Raw genomic sequence first — 20,687 nt, 5'->3', positions numbered from 1 at the left:
CCGGGGATAGTATTGGTAAGGCTGCGGGTAAGCGCAAACCAAGAGATAGCAGTCTACAGGACGCTATCAACATCGCCATCGCAACCAAACACAAACACAACATCTTCCGCCTCTTCATCGAAGTCGTCGAAACCGGCGACGCCCCGTTCCTCGGAAAGGAATCCCTCGACGCCATTCTCCGCACCCTTATCCGTTTCAGACGCGACAAACCCGGACAACGCGACATACTCGCCGCCGAGGCCAAAATTTATACTGACTACATATGGACCCTCTATACCAAACCCAAGGTTTTACGCATGAAACCCCTTCTGCAGGTCTACACACTATTCATGGACACCTACGCATCACTCGGGGATCTCCATAAAGTCAGATATGTCATCCACATCGCGAAGAAGACCGGAGTCCGCCCAATATCTGAGCCCCTCCGACACCTCGCCTTACTCCGCTGCCACGCTTTCCGCGGCGAATTTGGTGAGGCGCGACAGCATCTTGAGACTCTCCGCCGGAAATACCCGAGGAGACCCCAGTTACCCCAGCAGGCAGGTACCGCGTACCTCCTCGGCTGCGCTGATGGCGGCCACGAGAAGTCGCTGCTGAGCATGTTTGAAGAGATGAAAGCACGCAACGAGCTGGATGATGAGAGCTATCATATCGTAATGTTATTCTATCGCTGCGTTGGGAATGTGGAGAAGGCCGAGGAGTGGTTAGAAAAGTGGAAAGTCGGTGGTACTGAACAGGCGGCGAAGCCGGGACTCGTGGCGAAGATTTCACATCAGATTCGGAGAATGCGGGAACGGGTGGAGGACAATTTGAGGAGGAGGGAGAGGAAGGCGTTGATGCAAAGTGGGGCAGGAGGGACGGGACCAGGGGTGGATGAGCGTATCGCACCCGCCGAAGGTTTGGTATGTGAGACGCAGAGTAGTCGACTCGCGGGGAATGTTGCCTTGAGCGACAATGCCCTGGGCGCGGTAGCGGCTCCTCCCTCCGGGACGAACGATGGATCTACCACGGTTGTTGCGGATGATGCGCGAGGTAGCGAAATGGCTGACGTGGAAGATCAAAAGGATGGCGATGCCGCGAACCTGGTCACATCAAGCGGTGTCGCGGATCCAGCAACGTCAACGAAGGTGCCGTTAAAGCTCCACACGAGCAGCGATACCGCGAATCCGGTGATGTCAAGCAAGGTCGTGGACACGGTAACGTCTCATGATACTGCTTTGGAATCACATACGAACAGCGATACAGCAGAGCCAGCAATGACGGCCCCCATGGAAGTGGAATCACATACGGATCTGGCGACCGCAACTGACGCGGGAGTGAAATCACGCATTGTTAACCAGAATGCAGAGCCCGCAAACTCTTCCCAGGCCGATTTGGCCTACAGCAATACCCAGCACATAGCAACGACAGCCGATGCCAAATCAATCGCAGCTGATCCAGTAACTTCGGCCAAGGCACAAATGAAATCAAACATTAGCAGCGATGTTGCGGACCCGGCAACGGCATCCGGAGCCACATCATTTTCAGGAGAGCCAGTGACGGCAGCCATGTCTGAAACATCACACAACGACGTCGATTCTGGGGAGCTGGCTAACACCGAATTGAACCACATCTCAGCACTGATATCACCGAGCCGGCAACATCACATAAGGTCAAAAAATCACCCAGCAGCACCGATAACCCGCCGTCTCCTCCTCTCCTTGTCGAATTAGGCTTAGACGCCAGATTCATCCAAAGCATGTCACCGAGCATCGTCGTCATCGCCGCAGAAGTGGCCCTCGCCCTCCGCGACACCATCCTGGAGCTCGGCCCCGACATTCCCCCGCTCTCCGCTCAGCAAGCCCTCTCCTCCCTCGGCCTGGACCTCACCCGCGACTCCGTACACTTCCTCTTCCGCGGCCTCATCCAGATCCACGACGACGGCAAGGCCTTATGGATCCTCTTTTCCTGGTACGTGCAACACACAGGGGCGGAAAACCTCAACAAACGAGACCATGCCACGATCAACCGGGTCTTGCGGGTGTACGCTCGAGAAGTCCGTCAAGACGGGGACCCCGGTGGCGCGCGCTTCGTCATGGGCTGGATGGCGGAAAATTCCGTGCCTGTGGACAAGTGGAGCTGGGTAGCGCTTTTGTTGGCGAATAAGCGCTGGGGACGCAATGACGATGCCATTTCGATTGCAAAGGCGCATGCGAAAGGGCAAGTCGAGTGGATGGATGCGTGGAGATATATGAGGGCGAGGTATGGCGAGGAGGATCCAGTTGTGAAGGCGCTTGGGGCGGCGGTGGGGCCTGTGCGGGGACCGGGGTATGGTGATGCGGAGTCGGACAAGGTAGCGGTGGAAAAGGTTGCGCGGAGGACTGAGAAGAAACCGGCGCAGCATGGAGCACGTATGCAGGATCGAACGGAAGATGGGTCGAACTTCGACAACAACACATCTACAAACGAACACCCAGAGAAAGGACCCCACAAAAGCTTTCCACGCGACGATGTAGCCAACGACGTCGCAACCGGCAGGCTTAGTGGTACTCAGGACCCCAACATATTAAACCGCAGGTCCAGACGTAGTCCACTGCGTGCCGAGTTCCCCAACTTCGTCGATACTGGCGGACCTAGTAGTCAGTCCCCAAACACATCAAACGACAGACCCAGGCAAAATCTACGACGCGACGATGTCACCAACGACTTCGATACTGGCAGGCCTAGTCGCGGTTATTACTCAAACGAAAAGCCCAGATATAATTCACAATGGGACGAGGACCCCAAGGACTTTGATACTGGCAGGCCTAGTGGCAGTCACCACCCAAAGACATCAAATGACAACTACGTCGATACTGGTAGGCCAAGTCGTAGTTATCACCCAAACACATCATACGACAAGCCTAGATACAGTTCACGACGCGACGATGACCACAACGACGTCGCACGCACGTCCCAACCCACGCGGCCACCAACACTCAACGACTTCCGGCAAACCCAGACCCCAGGCCGCGACAGACACTCCGATAGAGACCGTGGATCCAAAGGGAAATTCTCGAAACAGGCCAACCCGGAAGGTATTGAACCCCCCCTGCCTTTCGAGAACCGAATGGATGGCACGTTGAGTGAGCTTTTGGCGTTGAGTCGGCGTAAAGCTTCGCCAGGACGGATGGGGGAGGATGGATCGCGCGGCGGTGAGCGGTGAGAATGTGGCATGGCGGTCAAATTCGTGGACGGGATTGGTGCGGGATATGCAAACGATGAAGGCATTTGGCACTGTCATCGATTGGCGTACGACCGTAGCGATTCGATCGCACATCGGGCCCAGTTTGCATACCACGGTCGCTGTAGATGAAACGTTGCTTGGAATATTGGCGTATCCCCTTAATGATCCCTCGATCGACCGCTTTCACTTTCCCTTCCCCGCGGCTATCCCACGCCCGGTAGATGAATACAGGCCGAGAGCGCACGGCCCGCTGTGCTGTTATGCCTCTTTGGTGTCGATCTATGTGGGCTGGCGGTTTCACGGGAGTGCATCTATGTAGGCGTCGACGAGGCATGGCGATCTTTCCGTTAAATAGCAGTAACTGTCTCCTTGCACATGTCAAATGTGAACGGGTGTAGTTGAAAATAGAACAGACGCATAAGGATAATTGTGGCGGCCCCAAAATTTAAATAAACTGAATACGCTAACCATGATGCCCCTACAAGCTACGCTAAACCAAACCGCTCTCCCTCACTCACTCGCTATATACCCATCTCAAGCCTATGCAGTGCTAAACTATACCGTACGGCTAAACCCAGAAAGCTACCGACTCCGCCTTATCCACGCCCACGCGCCGACACCGACCACCGCAGCGACAATGCTGACTGTGAGGGTAACTTCTAGGTTCGTCCATGGCCGAGAGGTGTTTCTGGTGGATGATTTCGAAGGCTTGCGCTTGGAGGCGGACTTTCTAGATTTCCTGGCGGGTTTCGAGGTCGGAGTGATGGACGCGTCGACTGGTGCGCCTTTGATTCCTGCTGTAGGTACATCCGAGACGACGATGTGAGTAGAGCACGACGGGAGAGTGGCGAGAGTGAAGACTGTTCAGACATACCATTAGCGACCTCAACGACCTGTCTAGTCCTCTCAATCAAGTTCTGCAACGGGATCCGCTCCGTAATCCCATTCTTCCGCGCCTCCTCAAACACCGCAATAAGCACTTTGCGTCCGCTCTCGTCCAGATCCCCCAACGGCGGTGCAATCACCAACGTCGGGTCGGCTCTGACCGCCGCATCCAGTCTTTCGAACCCCTTTTGCACGTCCTGCTCGGTGCCGAAGCCGCTGAGAGTGTATATAGCGAGGTTGTACAGTGCAGGGGGATGTCCGAGCGTCTCGCCAGCGATTTGGAAACACTCGAACGAGCGGCGGATGGTGTGGTCGTTGATCGGGAGTGTCTCGCCGCCTTGGTTGTAGAGGTTGCCTAGGCGCCACAGAAGGGCTTTGGTGAAATCTTTGTCAGCGGCCGGGTGGAGTTGGGTGAGGGTGTAGGCTTTTTCGAGGTATTGGGCGGCGGCGCCGAAGTCATCGGGGGAGGATACGGGTTTGCCGATCACAGCGGCCATGGCGACGGTGGAGGTGGCAGAGTCGGCTTCACCTTCGTCGGTCATGGGGGCATGCCATTGGCCGACGAGGAAGCAGGCTTCGGCGTTTCCGGCGTCTGCGGCTGTGTGGACATGTGGAAATCAATATCCTTTTTCACGGTACGTGGATTATGGGAATAATACATGTTCCGCTAAAACTCACCAATTTTGTGGTATTCGAAAGCCTTCTCTCCATCACGATCGACAGGAATGTCCTTATGAGCTTCCTTGCCAAGCTGATACCATGCCCCGAGCTTCAGACACGCCTTGATGCTCCCCCGTTTCGCCGCCTTCTCATACATCTTGTGCGCCCGCTCGGTCGTCTTCAGCCTCTGCAGCAAGAAATTCGCAAGCAGAAATAACGAGTGCGGGTCCAGATCGTCCAACTCGGCATCCTTGGGAAGCGGCGTCGGTGTCTCATAACCCGACGCAAACAATACCGGAAACGCCGGTGGGCCAAGGAACGGGTCAGCGTCCGTTTTGGCCAACTCTACGGTCAGGACGTGGACGCCCGTTTTTTGATCTTTCTCTACGCCCCACAGGGAACCAGCTTTCTTCATGGGATGCAGGAACCAGCCCTGAACTCGGGCCGAACCGCCATCCTCTGCGATTTTGATACGAAGTTTGTTTTCGTGAATTTCGACGGCGTCTCCTTTCCGATGCTTGGGATCGAAGGCTGCGGGGACGAACATGGACAGCGTGACGTACTCGCTCGTGTCCTCTAGGAGATACGTCGCTCCGTCGAATTGGTTCAAGACCGCCGGAACATTACTCCCTGGTTTGTTGTCGTCGCTTAGCATTATGACAATGAGTAAGAAATGGGGCGTCTATCTTCAACTTGGTCGCATGAAGGCTGCACAAGAGGAATCGTTCGTTTTTCTGGCTACCGTCGAGAACAAGTCTCACAGTGCAAAGTTGTTATGTCCGTGCAGATGTTTCGTAACTTTCGTCGTGTGCGCCCAAAAGACGGCGTTTTGCAAACTTTCCCGAACGCGCCCATTGAGCACAGCATTAAGCCAGGCATTAAGCCAACATTGGGCCGGTTGTGCGCTTTGTGCGTGGTGTCATTGGCAGACGGAAGACGGCTGCAACCTCCTCCCCCGGGACAGCAAATGGAATGTTGCAGGCCACTCTGAAGCGGAGGAGAGCAACGGCGGAGGACGAGGGACCACTCCCCCGACCTGTCCGCAGACTGAAGCTCGCCACCGCCAGGTCTCCACGTCCGCGGGACAGTTCCGGTTCGCCCATTCCTTCAGGTGCAAATGAAGACCAAGCACAAGAGTAGGTCTTGGCTGACCGTAGTCTTTGGGAATGTCGTCAGAATAAAGCCTGATCCCATGTTTCATGGCACGTTTGCAGAGATCCCGTTTCAGCCCTCCTTGACAATCTTGCCCACTCGCGTCGAATATGGACCACTTGTATGTTTCTCCCATGCCCTTACCAAATACCGTCAGATCTACCTGCAGAAGAGGTGATACCCATAGCCGACGGTGTCACAATGAAATTTGTCGGATATGCGGATATAATTGGAGGACCACATATGTTTTTGCGCACAAAATTCGTACGGCTAGATGTGCCTGAGAAGGAAGCGAGTCCCAGGGAGCCGAAGGAACCAAAATCGAACTTGGAAGAGGTGTCTCCGATTATGGAAGTGGAGGCAGAGATCCCTGAACGTAGGGCTTCTCAGAGCTCCGATCCAGCGCAACCTGTGGCTTTGGAGGTACATGATTTATCAGTTTGGCAGCAAATGTTCTTTGAGGATCTCCCTGACGTGACCCGATTGCAGGTGCAGACTCAGAGGGTTCTTTCAAAGTATTTGCTGGGCAAAGGGGATGAAGCTTCGACCAATCCGACCGGAGAAACCTTGACCGTGGAGCTTGCATCCTCAACCACTTCGTTGGCTACACCACGACTCAAGGAAGTCTCGCAGCCATCAAACACACCGTCAGCTACAACTTTGCCCGCTGCATCTCCTCGCAGAAGTTCCATCTCCATGTCATCACCAAAGTCGGCTGGAGACGAGGCGGTGCGTGTACGAGAGAGGACCACGCTCGGAGCCAATCTCCTGGCAACGCTCAGCTCCTCGCTCGCATCGAAACCTCCCACTACCCCCACAGAAAGAGCAAATCAGAATACCCAGGCAGAGGCATCAGGAACAACAGGTTCATCTCTCAGCTCCCCGCTGTCGTTCATACCCTTTCTCCAGTCTCGCACAACACCAAACCCGCCCCAACCGCCAACCGCTGAAACGGGAGAAGGTGCTACGACCGCTGCAGCGACTCCACAGGCCCATATCCCCATCTCAGACTGGGGACTTTCACAATGGTCGGGCGTCAACAACTTTCTCAGCATGGTACGGGAGCGACGCCAAACTGATTCCACAGCGACTTTGGATTCCATATTGGCAAGCATCCCATCAGCAGCTGGGGTTCCTCTCTCTAAAGCTTTGTCAATGCTTCCGCCTTTTGGTAGCTACGCACAGGACGCCGTGTCAGAATCGACTGCTGGTGCGAGCTCATCGAAATCGCCTCCATCGCGATCAATGGCCCTGGGTGGACCAATGTTACCCACCCACGATCTATCCGCAGCCCCATCTTCTGTGCACAAACCGAGTGAACCGGTCGTTCCAAGCGAGCGTTTAACACAGCGAGACGCAACCACAGTGCCGGCAACGACATCTTCATCACGCACGTCAAACATCAAACCTTTCAGCGTATCCGACGATGTGCCACCTACAATGCCCACTCAAGGTTCTCCGATGAGGAAAGACAAAAACAAACAGCACACCTCAGGAAGTGTCCGACGGTCTGGCGCCTTCTCCGACGACGCATCCTCCTCTTCCTTACCCCCCATAACTCCCAACGTCTCCACAAAAACGCCGCGCTCCAAACCCTCCGCGCGCCCCAGAAAGCCCATCGCCATCGAGCCTGACCTAGTGACAATCGCATCCAAGGGTGACACGTCGGAAGGCGTTGTGGCACATAAACGCAGCACGGATCCCACTCGGCGACGCTATCAACGCAAACGCCAGACGGTCGTAGTCGCGTTTGAATTTTTGGAAGTACCCGGGAAGTGGTTTTTGTTGCCCAGGGATGGGATTGTTGAAGTCTCGGCGAGGAATGAGATTAGTCACAAGGGTGACAGTGCGGAGACGCTTGAGGTAAGAGAACCCGTGCACTCCTTTTCCACGTGCCTTTGTGACTGACAAGGGCCCTCCATAGATGTTGATGGCAGTGTACCTACCACCGTTCAGGGGCGGGAGACCGCAACCGATGCAAGGCGTCGTCCTGCAACTGAAGAACGTTCAAAAACCGGTCTCGGATCTGATCCAGGAAGCTAATCTCGAGAAACCGCAGGTGCTCAAGAAGTTCAGCAAAAAGGTTAGTTTGCTCATCTCCGTCTCTCGCCCTCAAAACACTCGTTCATAATCGATTCGCAATCTCAGATGACGCAACAACCCCTCCATTTCTCCGGCCTCCTCCCCACCCACTACCGTAACATTCCCCTCGGCAGCGACCTCGCCATTGCCGTCGGTAGACAAATCGGGGGCCCACTGCCCCCACGACGGAAACGGGTGGTGGGTGAGAGTAATGGGAGGACCGCGGCAAGGAGGGTGTCGAAGGCGAGTGCTGTTGTGGGGGAGGTACGGAGTGGGACGGTGAGCCCGGGGGAGGTCGTTGACGTTGGGGATTTGGTTGGCGAGTTCAGGGAGGGGGTTGATGTGATTGGCGCTGGGGGTGAAGTGGAGGCGGAGAAAATTTCGGTGGGAGGGTCAGTTATTGATGTGGAAGGTTTGTCGGATGAGGGGGTGGATGGGACGAGAAGTGGCGTTGTGGATTTCGAAGGGGTGAAGGATACGGCGAGGGCGGATGAGAGTGCGGCTGTGGAGTCGCAGCGCGGGCAGGATATGGAACTCAGGGATGCACAGATTGAGGTGGCGAAAACAGCAACAGCAGAACAGTCTGAGGCGGCGCCATCGCTGTCGGAGGCTGTGAGTTCCACGCTTCTCGCCGAACACTCGGCGACCGAACCACAAGCTCATGAACAGACGGAAGTGCCTGACGCCACCCCTACGCTCGACACCACATTACAAGCATCCCCACACCGCCCCAACCAGCCCCACCACCGAGCCTCCACCCGACCTCGCCATGCGCCCTCCCGCGCCCTCTCACCCTCCCCACCCAAGAAAACAGCTCGAAGCAGAAGCAAAACAACCGCAGACGAACCAAGCATTGCCCATCGTCTCGCGAAACCCACTACCTCCAAACCAACAACAAACACAAAACGCAAACGCCTCTCCCACTCCGCCCCCGCAACACCGGTAACAGGCTCACCCCCAGCAGCCAAAAGCGGAAGTCCTCCCCCGCCAACAAAGCGGCGAACCGCCAGCACCCAACGCCGCTCCAGCACTTCCCACACAACTCCCCACAACAACGAAGGAGACACAAGGACAGACAGGAAATGCGTCCACTGCAACGGTAACAACACCCCTATGTGGCGCCGCGGCCCGGACGGGCCCAAGACGCTGTGTAATGCGTGTGGGGTGAAGTTTATGCTGGGCAAGCTGGAGAGGAATAAGAAGGGGGTTTGGGTGGAAGGGAAGAGGAAGGTTTGGCCGAAGGGGGAAGGTGAGAAGTGAGGGTTTGAGTTCCACATGTAAAAGGTTTTTTGGGGGTGTGTGAAGAGAGTTGCGACATGGCGTATGTGAAGATGAAGAGTGGAATCGTTGGTAGCCACATGCTTGTGCATACGTACCGCTTCATAATATATGTGATGAAACCCAAGATCGTAGCATTAGCTAATGGACAACTTCCATATTGCGTGTTATTGACTCCGGTTGATACAAAATCTATCTATACGCGAGAAGTGGATCTAGCACTAAACACCCATCACCGTTCCTTGACTTTCTTCAGCAGCTCGGCGCTCGATGCTCGCTTCAAATTTGGTTGCGATGACGATCTGCTCAACGGCGGGGTCGAGCTTCCAGTGCCAAAGGTTGGCGCACCGCCGACCGATGGAACCGCCTTCCTCTCCAGATTCGGCGACGAGCTATTAGACGATGCCGGCGGGGCGCTGAGGATCGGAACTCTCTGCGGCGGGGGCGCAGCGGTGGTGCTGTTTCGCGGGGGCGTAGCAATTGGGTTGGTGGAAGGCGAGGGTGTCCATGATCTGCTTAATGGGGACGGCGCGGACGGGGATGAAGGCGTGGCGGGGCGTTTGAGGTATTCGGTACGGGGGGTGTTGAAGCGGGATGGGTTTAGGTTTTCTGGGCGTTGGGGTGGTGGGGGCGGGGGCGGTAATAGGCCCTGCGGGTTGCGGAGGTACTGGTTTGGGGATCCTCCGCTCGTAACCGAGCTCCGACTAGGTGAGCCCTCCGACGCTTCAGGAGCAGGCAACGGCGGATTGTTCAATGTAGCGACATTGGGCGACGGCAACGCCTCGCCCGGGCGGGACATCCGCACATTCAGCATCTCGATGGACAGCGAGCGCAGGAACCCGCTCCCGGAGCTGCTTGTGGGTAATTCGCGCGCGCCGGGCGGTTGTGGAGCGGGGCTTTCGATGTCGACAGGTGAGCGCATGTCGTCGAGATACGAGTAGTTCAGGGTGGGTAGCGGCCCCGTGCGGGTCGGCGATTCGAGGTCGCCGGCTGAACCCGTAGTGTCCAGCTTCGTCCATCCGCCGCCGCCACCAACGACGGCAGGCCCCCTGGTACGTCGCCAGAAGAAGAATCCGCCAACCGTCATCATCACAGCCGCCCCGAAAAACACCAGCCCAATCACATTCCGCTGTCGTTTATCCGCCTCCACCGAATGCACACACGTCCGTCCACCTGCCTGCACCTGCCCCGGCGTTACCACCACATCCCGCTCCGCACACGTCCCTTGCATCACAAGCGTCCACTGTAGCAGCTCTCCCCTCGAGAAAGGTTCGCCCGTGTATGGGTCCGTGTCACCCGTGCGCAGGTCATCGATCTGCAACGTCCATTTCCCTACCGGGTTCTCGCCCCAGTTGTGGACGGTCATAAACGTCCACGGGTTTAAACCGGCGTTCGACTCGTCTTTGATGCGTGGGGCGGCGAGGTAGGAGACGGTCTTTGATGGGGAGGTGAGCTTTATGGTTAGGAATTTCCGGTGTGGGTGGCGGAGACGGACGGTCACTTGAACGTGTTCTAAGGATGTGAGACCCGCGGTATCCTCCAAGGTTACGTCGATCGATGTGGTTGCTGATTGAATGAACGACTGTTTCGGCGTGATGGAAACGGGCGCCGTGGACGTTTTGACGACCTTGATGGCCGGGTGGGGAAGGAGCGTGTGTTTCTCGGCGGCGTCGACGAGGAGGGTGGCGTCCAAGGAGCCGAACCCGTATTTGTGGCTGACGGGGCGGCCGGCGCCGTTGGTGGCCCAGCCTTCGTCCTTGGCGTCAATGGGTTTGGCGGTGGTGACGAGGAGGTGTTGGACGTCGCGCCAGCCTAGGTTTGGTCTATGCAGCAGATGTATGTTAGGTTTGCTGAATCAGATTTGTTTGAGACGATGATGGGATCACTGCTCACCTGACGCTCAACATCAAAGCAATCATGCCTGATGCAAGGGGCGCCGCAGCCGATGTCCCCGAATGCGAGGAAGTGCACGGCGCTCCCGGCCCAGCGTCCGTGGTCGTAATCGCCAGCCCATGCCCCCCGCTATACGTAACAGCCAAATGGGCGGAGCACTGTTCCGCGTAGTACGGCAGATCCCCGATATTCGTGATAGCGCCAATGCTCACAGTATATATCGAGTTGGCATAGCTGTCGAAGTTGCAGTTGTCCCCTTCCATACCCCCATTCCCCGAAGCGAATACGTAGATGTTCCCCAGCCCGCGACGGCCTTTCGTTACCCCAGCAACCAACGCCGCCGTGGCGAGTGTTCCCGGCCCGTCCAACGATTCCCCATCATCCTCCGGGCCCCAAGATGACGAGTAGATGTCGATATCATCAAAGTGATAGTTCAAAGCCTGCGCTTCAACTGCATCCGTCGTCGTATTCCCAATCAACCTTTGAGCAGCCAGTCGCACCCCATACGACACGCCGACCCCACACACATTGTTCGGCGCCGCCGCAATCTGCCCCGCACACCTTGTCCCATGATTATCGTCGCCCGTCTCAGGCAACGGCCTTGTGTTCCTCAGATTGAAATCATAGCTGGCCTCCTCGAACCACGCGTCGCGCAAATCAGGGTGATCGAACTGCACGCCGTCGTCGACGATCGAGACGGTAACGCCGCTTCCGTTGATCCCCCGGACCCACACCGGCATGACGTTGATGTCGTGGGTGGGGAACGCCCCGTTCACGCCGTCGTTGTAGAGGTGCCATTGCTGGGGAAAGAGTGGGTCCGGGAATTTAAGAAAATCCGGCTTGTTGTTGGTCCGTTTGTGGAGTTGGCGAGGGGTTTGCGCTTCGAACCACCGCACGCTGGGGTGGTCGAGGAGGAGGGTGTGCATCTCGTCTGGGGTGCGGCGGCGGGGTGGCTGCTCTTCGTTGCCCACCTCATTGTCGTCAGGGGCGACGTCCGCGCATGTGTCCCCATCATCCCCGTCGGCATGACATATATCCACCTCGAACAGGAAATACCCATCCAAAGCGCCAACCTGCCCAAGTGAGAAGAACCCATGTTCCTTCGCATACTCCTCAGCTTGCTCCGGAGAATACGCCTCCGCTGTTGTAGGGTCATGCAGCTGAACCGCCCATTGTCGCCTTACTGGCGGCGATGAGCTTGCAGCAGCGGCTTCCGCCACGCAGTCATGAATAGGTCGGAAAACTGTGTCCGACGATAGTAAGAGCAAAAGCAGGAAGGCGCGCGCTATGAGCGTTGCGAGGGAATGCATGCTGGCACGTCTCCGAGGTATGCGGCGATGCCCGAGGAGAATATTTAGCAAGTGCTATTGGTTCATCGTCGATACCGTCTTTTGAGCGATGCAGTGCCAAACGAAATTCACTTCTCTTCGGAGAAGGGACCCTTCTACGCGTTCCCTGTGTCAAAAAGAAAAACACATAGTGCAATGCTAAGGCCAGGACGAAGGAACGTGGTCTGTGATTGCGGAGGGACGCTTATTCTTGATTGCTGGGGAACTCGACAGCGCGATCCGGTCAATTCAGGAAGCTCGATCTCCGCGTCTCCCTGATTCGAAGTCTTTCGTCTCCAGGTGTTGTTCTGCTAATGTCACACAATGGTTTTCTTTCCAAGACTACCATTCGTACTGGGGAAAAGTGTAGTGGTTTGGCTGTACCTACTACACAGCCACAGGGGTCCACAACGTTGATGTATATTGAAGGTTCAATGAGCGAAGATTATGACAAGGAATTTTTGTTTGGCAAACGGATCGCGCGCGGCACAAGCTAGGATACTCTCGACGTCTCTTGATATGTTTTCGACGACAACGTGGAGGAACTGCCTTGAGAACAGCAAACAAGCCTTCGTGAGTAGATGTGTGATAGACTCACTACTTGACTGTCATTGGAAGAAAAAGAGTCTCACGAACTATAAGGGTCCGGTAAACTCTTGGGCCGGAACTTATTAGCGTTGACCGAAAACGGCGACCTCCAAATGGGCAGACGGGTAAAGAGGTTGAGATCACAATATCTTTCGATGGGTTTATTGCCGTCATCATAATGCAAAATGAAAAAGGATGTGAAGGATGTGGTTGACTTATCTACATATTTAGGATTATGTACCCAACAGCCGGAAAGAAGCAGGGCTCCTTCACCGTCGCTCTCAACCCATCAGCCGCCCGCCGCAAACTCCCTGATGTGCTTTTCCAGATTGACGCTCACAACGGTTTCCGCACTTGATAGTGTGAGAAGAAATGTAGAAGCGGGGCGGGCGTTATCGAACGACTCGTCGCACCCTTCAACGATGCGGCAGAGGCAAGGGCAGGCGAAGGATGGACCACGCGTAGGGGAGTGGCCCGTTCACGTCTGTCGCTTGCCCGCGATGCGCAGATAATGACTAGTGGTGGACAAGAAGCTCTGAACATAGGGCGGGACCGAGCTGATGTAGATGACAAACGAGTTGGTTAAGACCGGTGTATCGCGTAGTAGAGCCATTATCGAAAACCATGACAGTACCTAGCCATCTCCACCGCAAAATACTGCCACTTGGGGAACCCGATAACCGGCCGATCCCGCTCAAGGCCATGTCGAATGGTCTCGGCAGCCGTCTCGGGCATCCACGCAATCCACGTCGGGACGCCCTTCAGGTTTGCCGCCATAGGCGTGTCGACGAGGCCTGGACAGATGCAGGAGAATCGGATCCCGTCTTGTGCTGCCACGGGGCGGATACCGCGGGAGAAGGCGACGAGGGCGGCTTTGGTTGCTGCGTAGTAGGCTGCCGTGCGAGAGATCAGAATCATTGGTGACAATCAAGGAAACGAAGTGGTGCGGAACACTTACTGAGGGAGGGATGCCCGAAAAACCCGGCGATGGAGCTGACGATTGCAACTTGGCCGGTGCGCCGGCGCCGCATCGAGTCCATGATTGGGGCGATGGTGTTAAACGTCCCGCAAACATTGACTCGGACGATTTCCTAACGGCACAGCATCTCTGTCAGACCCGTTCCCCAAAAAACAACACAGACATGAAGTCACCCACCTCAGCGGCATCCATAGTGTTATCCAACCCGCTCGTCTCCGGCATCACCATCCCCGCATTCGCAATGACCAGATCGACATTCTGGTACTTTTTCATCACGGCCCTCAACGACTCTGCGTCCCCCGAATCGACCGACTCCACACGGACGTCCACCCCGAGCTTCCGGCATTCCGCTGCGACCTTTTCCAGCCGGTCGACGCTGCGCGCCACGAGCACGAGACGCGTGCAGTTGCCGGATCCAGCGTAGGATTTCGCTAGTGCCGCGCCTATGCCGGAGCTGGTTATGGAAATGGTTCCGGAGTGAGACGAAGGGGGGCAAAGAAGTGTAATAACTGCACGAAAATAGTCTCTGGCTCACCTCGCACCCGTGATGAGAACGTCCCTAGGACGGTATACAGGTGCCAGGCCAAGTATGCGGAAGACCAGGACCTGCCAGAACAAGGCGATGGCAAGGAAGAGCGCGGAGAGGTTGGCGCCGATGTTGAGGACGGCTTGCGCGCCTGCCTCGAGGGGATCGCGGAGGGATGACATTGTTTTTGATGTTCCACGGGTGCTGTGAGGCGACGAGATGGCTGGAGGAGGAGGGTGCCCGCCGTTGTTCCTTTATAGGGCGCCCAACATCTGTAAGTACCCCTCATTGCGGACTATGTACCCAGTACATGTCGGTGGTGTACTCCACAAAGGCATGACGGTTTGGTGACGTATACTGTGCGGTTTGTGGAGGGGAACACCTCCCAGTCCCACTCAGCGTGGGCCGAGGCTTTCCAGGAACGGCCAGGATAGCTCCTGGGTGCTCTGGCTGCTTCGAGGTGGTGGCGGACGCAGACATCTTTCTCTCGGCTTTGGCACCAGCATTGGCAATTTCGGGAGTTGAACTTCTGTTATTCCACTCGCCATCGCTGTCAATTTCCTGTCACTTATCGATATGTCCTTCGCTCGCTGTAAATTTGCCGCCTGCATCTCTCCCGCCTGAAACTGACATGCACTCTCTGCTAGCTTGCATGAAATAATTGTTTGTTGCTGGCTCCATTTTCCAATCCTATACCTTCTTTCATTCCTCAAAGCTCTTGGTACAGTACAATGTTCAGGTGTGCAGCCACACATTATAGGGCGAACCCGAAAGGAAAGCGATCTCAGCGGAGCTCGCGGAGAATCAAAAAACACATTGTTATCACGATTTCCATCCTACGTTGTGAATCGATATGCAACTGATATAAGCTCAGAGGAAAAGTGGGGAAAAGTTTGGGGTTTCTGATTCAACGCCTTCATCCCCAAAGTTACGGGGGCGGAGGCGCGCTGGTCTGCATTTTCCCATCGATGTTTCGTTTTTGCAATTTCGATGGCTCTGGGATTCAAATCGTCATAATTTTGGGCACATGAACATCCACATACAACAACACATTATTGAATATAATGACCCTTCTCCTGATTACTAGCACCGGTCCACAAATCTTTCGCGGGTTTCCAACTGCACAGGAAGTGGGATTTGAAAAGGATTACTTGCGAGGAACACGGAGAGGAATGACCGTAATTTTCACACTACCTTCAAGCGAGTGTATCGCGTCTGACCGCTGTCCGTGTGCGCTGCACTCTGCTCGTAGTTGTCCTTCTCGTATTGCCTCCGTCGTGGTCGGAGTCGCCGTTAGTCGACCCCAGATCTTCTTTCGCCGCTGTGTCGTTCCATTCCTGCGAAGAGAGTGGCAAATCGGAAACCGTTGATTATTATACAAGCATGCGCGGAAAGCAAGGAGTCCTCTTTATATGCGTACCTGAAGGTGGCGGTTCTCTCTCACACCACGGGCCGCGAGTTGATTCGCAGAGTAGCTCCGGGTGACGCACGTATGTCGATATGCAGCGGGGCGCCGAAATCGCATGGATACCCGCTTCGGCCACCGAGCTCGGTTGTGTGTGGGATTGGGCAGGTGGTAAGCAAGACGGAATACAACGGAAGCGTGGAGGCCGAAGAAGACGGGCGGTTAGCGCTTGCCCCTACGGACGGCTCAAAGTACGATGTTCAACATGATAAACTCACCCTGATTCTCAACAGGTAAGCCGTAAACAATCCCATCCGTTCGCCAAGCCACGTACAACCCCCCAGAGTCGGACAGTAATCATACGGTGAAGCCGGTGCACATGTCTGCATTATTTCACGTCCCGCAGCACAGGACGGCCTCTGGAACTCCCCCAGAGTCGGACAGTAATCATAGGGTGAAGCCAGTTTCCAGAGCCTGCCTTGCTTAACGTCCCGCAGCACAGGACGGCCCCGCCTTGTTTAACGTCCCGCAGCATAGGACTGCCTCTAGAACTCCCCCAGAGTCGGACAGTTATCATAGGGTGAAGCCAGTTTCCAGAGCCTGCGTTGTTTTCACGTCCCGCAGCACAGGACGGCCTCTAGAACTCCCCCAGAGTCGGACAGTAATCGTAGGGTGAAGCCAGTTTCTAGAGCCTGCCCTGTTTAACGTCCGGCAGCACAGGACGGCCCGGCCTTGTTTAACGTCCCGCAGCATAGGACTGCCTCTAAAAACTCCCCCAGAGTCGGACAGTAATCATAGGGTGAAGCCAGTTTCTAGAGCCTGCGTTTTTTTGGTTCCCGCAACAAAGGAAGTGCTTGGCGGCAGGAAAGGACTTGTTTGCTCATCGGTGTCGGCCGGGGAATCGCTTGAAGTGGCGCCTGCTGGTGTTCGGGGTTCAGGAACAGTTGTTGGAATCTTTACCAAAATGCTCAAGAGTCAACCCTACCGTGTGCTTCGAAACCCATTTTCCTGGGCGATGTGCCGGCTATGCAGTCCCCTCAGGGTGCGGTATATCAGCCAAACGCGACGTCGATGCCTTGAGAAGAACAGGGTGCGCCCTCGATCCGGACATTGGCGTGGTGAAAGACCCGACGGGCGGGGTATGCGTCTGGTAAAAGTACGACTGTTGGCTGGATGCAACACCAAGAATGTGGAACTAAGTGCCGAAGCCCTTACCAGCAGAGGTTTGTAGAGCATTTCCGTCAATGACCGGACTCAATCCTTACCTCCCTTAGTAACTCTATCAGTGCGACAACGGACGCGCGGCGCCCGTTTAAATCTCCTTGATTTTACACCACCCTGCTCGAGAAGTTGGTGAGTTTCCCACCAAAGGCACCGAAAGGCTAGAAGATGAGATGGTAGAGAGGCACCTGAGTTGAGCTGAATGAACCACCGTCCTCTTTTCCACTTAAGAGCCTGCCGTGATCTCCCGTCCAGAGAAAGTTGCTGTATTTATAGACTGTGTGAATGAGGGGAATGAGAGGCAAGACGCGTGTCTTAGACGCGAAAGGACCGTCAGTAACAGAACTTCACGAAATGACTTGATGACGGCGGGGGCGGGGGCGGGGCGGGCCGAAAGAAGAAGAAGAAGAAGAAGAAGAAGAAGGAGAAGGAGAAGGAGAAAGAGAAGGAGAAGGAGACGGAGAAGAAGAAGAAGAAGAAGAACATGGCAGGAGGAATCGAAGCTCCAAAGTGATCAGCCAAATGATCGGCAAAAGCCTTCTGCGACGCGTCGTCCTCTTCCACGTTACGTAACAATTTAACAGTGTTCCCCAGCCCTACGTTCGAAAGAACACCCATTGTCCCCCAAAAATGTGAGACATACTGTGTGGGTTCTTCGACGTCCAAAACGCTTGGGCCCTTGGGCATATTGAGGAACACGTCTGATGTGAAACCTTCCAGTGCAGGAAATGTAAATGCTCTGAGTGTGTAGATGAAGACGGAGTAGCCCAGCGTTTTGTTGTTGAAAGTTCTGTCCATCCACCCCAGCATCCACAGCATCCATAGCATCCACAGCATCCACAGCATCCAAAGACATGTCTACTAGCATCAAGATCAACAAAGCCCATCGCGTCATAAACCAGACGTTCAATGGGAGCGGCGGCCTTTTGGCGGGAGCCATCATCCACGGTAACGTGCAGACTGGGTGAAGGACGACGTGAAGGACGACGGCCGAACCCACATCCACAATAAGACTGCGGTGTCGACGAAAACGTTGAACGGACAGATTGATGTGGTATGACATCTCCTTCGAGCGATTGGAATCGGGAATGTCGGGAGTGATGTACTGACACGCCGCGAATAGATTCTGGCGGTCGTCCGGTCGGTGTGCCGACGACTCATTCGCGCGTTGTACGAGCAGCATACGGAGGCCGAGTCGTCGTCGTACTCTTCTTCGGCTTCTTCTTCTTCTCCTTCTTTACGCCCGCCCCGCCTTCGGCTTTCCTTCGTCTCGGGACTCTCCAACAGCTTTTGAATATCATGCGTCAGATCAGAGGGCCTCATTGTTGAACGGCCAGTCTGTGCATCCACTTCCGGCCGGCGTCTCGGATAAGACGGTCATAAGTTCCCCGCAGCGCATACTCAGCTGGGTCCATTCTTCTCACACTCCAGACCTGCAAACCTTGGCATCAGCGTTTTTGCCTTCTTTCATATCGGCGAAGGCTAGTTCAACAAGTGCGGTACTCAATGGCCGTCGAAACTCTTTTTTTTGAACGCAGCACCAGGCGCATACATAAGAGAACTCTGACCAAGGCTTTGTCGGGCAACTGCGGCTCGATAACCATGACGGCTTACTTCTCAGTATCTAACGTTTCCAGCAGGATGTTTGTCGCCCTGCGGAATCAGTGGTCAGAGGTTGTCGTTCATCTTCTCGCTAAACGCGTTTAAAATATCACGGGCGGTCACTTGACAGATAAAATCATTCCTCCTTTTTTGGAGAGAGCGGAGTCATATTACTACTGTACTGTACGTACTGTACCTACCGTAACATAGCGGAGCCAACATTTACTCTTGAAGGCAGGATCACAAATGCACTGTTACTGGGGTCGATAAACCCTACATGTAAAATACATCAAAGCATGCCTACCTCACGTACATATCCAGGGTCTCAGCGCTTCATCGTACTGTACCATGACTCCTGTCGTTATCAAGTCATTTCGTAAAGTTCTGTACTGACGGTCCTTTCGCGTCTTGCCTCCCACGGAGTTGGATTATGTCATCATGGACGATACTGGAGTGAAGAAAAAACGAAGAAGTCCTTCGCAGCGGCACCACTACTGACAGCTTTTTATATGGGCTGCCAGTGGGGCTTGCATAGCTTCAATGAGGCTTGGAGCCTTAGGTAATCTATCACCGAGCGTCTCGCGTAGAAGTAGAAAGATATAATAACAAATACAAGACGAATATCGGATATCCCCAACACCCGTTGATGTTGACAATAGTAGACATGTCCTTGGCTGATATGTCTACTATTGTCAACATCAAAGTTGCTGTCAACCTCAAAATTGTCAACATCAAACGTTGACAGCAATTTGTGAATGCGGGTGCGGCCATCGTCGCTCACCCCAATCTGCACGTCCCCGTGGATGATGGCTCCGCCAAAGTTCCGCCGCTCGCATTGAGCGTCTGGTTCGTCACGCGATGGGCCCCGTTGATGTTGACGATAGTAGACACGTCTTTGGCTGATGTGGATTGCTGGGGGTCGATGGACAGAACTTTCACCAACAGAAGCGCAGTCCTCCGTCGGGAAGGAGAATTCGTACGGCGCAGTCCTCCGTCGGGAAGGAGATTTCGTACGGCGCCCTTTTTCTTGACGAAGAGGACGGGCGCTCCCCATGGACTTGATGACGGTTGGATCCCATCCGCGCCGCAGCAACGTTTGAATTTGCGCTTTGAGTTCGACGTGCTCTGTGGGGCGCCATGTGGTAGACGTGGCCGAACGGTCACGGATAAAATTAAGACCTGCTTTGGAATTATTCAACCATTTCGAGATCGTCCGCTTGAATGATCGTGTCGGTGCTGGCCACTTGCTTCATCATTCCACGCCAAATCTTTTGACTCGCGACGGTCGACATGTCCATGCTGCTCCAGTCGCCCTCCTCGACATCGGACGTCTCGTCACCCGCACCCACTGGATCCGCGGCATCGACCTCAGGTTCCTTGGGCTTGGCAGACCCCTCTCCTTCGGCGCGAAAGTTTCTGCGCACGCACTCCTCAAAATGAAACCGGAAAAGAGCCGGGTCCGGGAACTGGTCCTGGTAATATGTCTCTGCTCCAGGGAACACGCCCCGAGCAGGAATCCGGATTGGGCCATCCGTAAGATCTGACTGAGGCATTGTGAAATTGAATGTGCGCAACTAACACAGAAACCCATCGCCTTTGAGTGACCTTTTGAGATGACCCGAAGAAAGCATAAAATCCGAGCAATACCTGATTTGCCACTGTGATGATGCCCCACTTGTAGGCGTCAAATCCACTGTGCAACACCTGCGCGAGAGTCATAGCGTTGCGCACGTCGTAACCAGCGGTATAATCGGTTGCTCCCGTCTTACGCGCCACGGTTGGCGTCAGAGAACGCAGTGAGGCTGGCCGCGCATTGAACTTGCAGTGGCGCAAGTCAGTAACCAGACATTGATTCATCGCGGGATTCATCGCGGGAGAACAAA

At 55.1% G+C, this 20,687-nt stretch overlaps 6 protein-coding genes across 6 annotated transcripts; 2 read left to right on the top strand and 4 right to left on the bottom strand.

Moving 5' to 3' along the window:
• Nucleotides 1-1,738: 1,738 nt before the first annotated feature.
• EV422DRAFT_572101 (uncharacterized protein) lies at nucleotides 1,739-3,184 on the top strand (the record flags this gene model as incomplete). Its single annotated transcript, XM_053073070.1, has 1 exon — nucleotides 1,739-3,184. The coding sequence occupies one exon, from the start codon at nucleotides 1,739-1,741 to the stop codon at nucleotides 3,182-3,184; it is 1,446 nt and encodes a 481-aa protein (XP_052921009.1).
• A 479-nt stretch (nucleotides 3,185-3,663) lies between these two features.
• Nucleotides 3,664-5,584, bottom strand: EV422DRAFT_330596 (uncharacterized protein). Its single transcript, XM_053066353.1, has 3 exons — nucleotides 4,769-5,584; nucleotides 4,080-4,688; nucleotides 3,664-3,999 (listed from the first exon to the last, which is right to left on the bottom strand). Exons 1-3 carry the CDS (start codon nucleotides 5,403-5,405, stop codon nucleotides 3,788-3,790), a joined length of 1,458 nt encoding a protein of 485 aa, XP_052921008.1. The 5' UTR covers nucleotides 5,406-5,584; the 3' UTR covers nucleotides 3,664-3,787.
• A 519-nt stretch (nucleotides 5,585-6,103) lies between these two features.
• On the top strand, nucleotides 6,104-9,244 carry EV422DRAFT_572099 (uncharacterized protein; the record flags this gene model as incomplete). Its single annotated transcript, XM_053073069.1, has 5 exons — nucleotides 6,104-6,325; nucleotides 6,392-6,631; nucleotides 7,088-7,765; nucleotides 7,827-7,985; nucleotides 8,051-9,244. 5 exons carry the CDS (start codon nucleotides 6,104-6,106, stop codon nucleotides 9,242-9,244), a joined length of 2,493 nt encoding a protein of 830 aa, XP_052921007.1.
• Nucleotides 9,245-9,494: 250 nt separating this feature from the next.
• EV422DRAFT_572098 (peptidase S8/S53 domain-containing protein) lies at nucleotides 9,495-12,465 on the bottom strand (the record flags this gene model as incomplete). Its single annotated transcript, XM_053073068.1, has 2 exons — nucleotides 9,495-11,085; nucleotides 11,156-12,465. The coding sequence occupies 2 exons, from the start codon at nucleotides 12,463-12,465 to the stop codon at nucleotides 9,495-9,497; spliced, it is 2,901 nt and encodes a 966-aa protein (XP_052921006.1).
• A 1,168-nt stretch (nucleotides 12,466-13,633) lies between these two features.
• Nucleotides 13,634-14,864, bottom strand: EV422DRAFT_330428 (short-chain dehydrogenase/reductase superfamily). Its single transcript, XM_053066352.1, has 4 exons — nucleotides 14,586-14,864; nucleotides 14,228-14,504; nucleotides 14,030-14,162; nucleotides 13,634-13,964 (listed from the first exon to the last, which is right to left on the bottom strand). The coding sequence occupies exons 1-4, from the start codon at nucleotides 14,756-14,758 to the stop codon at nucleotides 13,684-13,686; spliced, it is 864 nt and encodes a 287-aa protein (XP_052921005.1). The 5' UTR covers nucleotides 14,759-14,864; the 3' UTR covers nucleotides 13,634-13,683.
• A 4,717-nt stretch (nucleotides 14,865-19,581) lies between these two features.
• Nucleotides 19,582-20,673, bottom strand: EV422DRAFT_572096 (uncharacterized protein; the record flags this gene model as incomplete). The annotated part of the gene is made up of 3 exons (XM_053073067.1): nucleotides 19,582-19,929; nucleotides 20,004-20,378; nucleotides 20,452-20,673. 3 exons carry the CDS (start codon nucleotides 20,671-20,673, stop codon nucleotides 19,582-19,584), a joined length of 945 nt encoding a protein of 314 aa, XP_052921004.1.
• Nucleotides 20,674-20,687: the final 14 nt, after the last annotated feature.

Source organism: Fimicolochytrium jonesii (genome assembly GCF_025526975.1).
Source record: "Fimicolochytrium jonesii strain JEL569 chromosome Unknown EV422scaffold_41, whole genome shotgun sequence".
NCBI lineage: Eukaryota > Fungi > Chytridiomycota > Chytridiomycetes > Spizellomycetales > Powellomycetaceae > Fimicolochytrium > Fimicolochytrium jonesii.
The sequence above is the reverse complement of the archived record's forward strand: the minus strand, read 5'-3'. Positions and strand labels throughout refer to the sequence as shown.

What these genes read in the sequence shown, in the direction of transcription:
- EV422DRAFT_330428 (XM_053066352.1), bottom strand. Translation starts at nt 14,758, where the DNA reads ATGTCATCCCTCCGCGATCCCCTCGAGGCAGGCGCGCAAGCCGTCCTC. An exon ending in GTTCTCATCACGGGTGCGAG is followed by an intron (nt 14,505 to 14,585) that starts GTGAGCCAGAGA and finishes TTCCATAACCAG; the next exon opens with CTCCGGCATAGGCGCGGCAC. An exon ending in ACACTATGGATGCCGCTGAG is followed by an intron (nt 14,163 to 14,227) that starts GTGGGTGACTTC and finishes CTGTGCCGTTAG; the next exon opens with GAAATCGTCCGAGTCAATGT.
- EV422DRAFT_330596 (XM_053066353.1), bottom strand. Translation starts at nt 5,405, where the DNA reads ATGCTAAGCGACGACAACAAACCAGGGAGTAATGTTCCGGCGGTCTTG. An exon ending in TTTCGAATACCACAAAATTG is followed by an intron (nt 4,689 to 4,768) that starts GTGAGTTTTAGC and finishes ATGTCCACACAG; the next exon opens with CCGCAGACGCCGGAAACGCC. An exon ending in GGTCGTTGAGGTCGCTAATG is followed by an intron (nt 4,000 to 4,079) that starts GTATGTCTGAAC and finishes TACCTACAGCAG; the next exon opens with GAATCAAAGGCGCACCAGTC.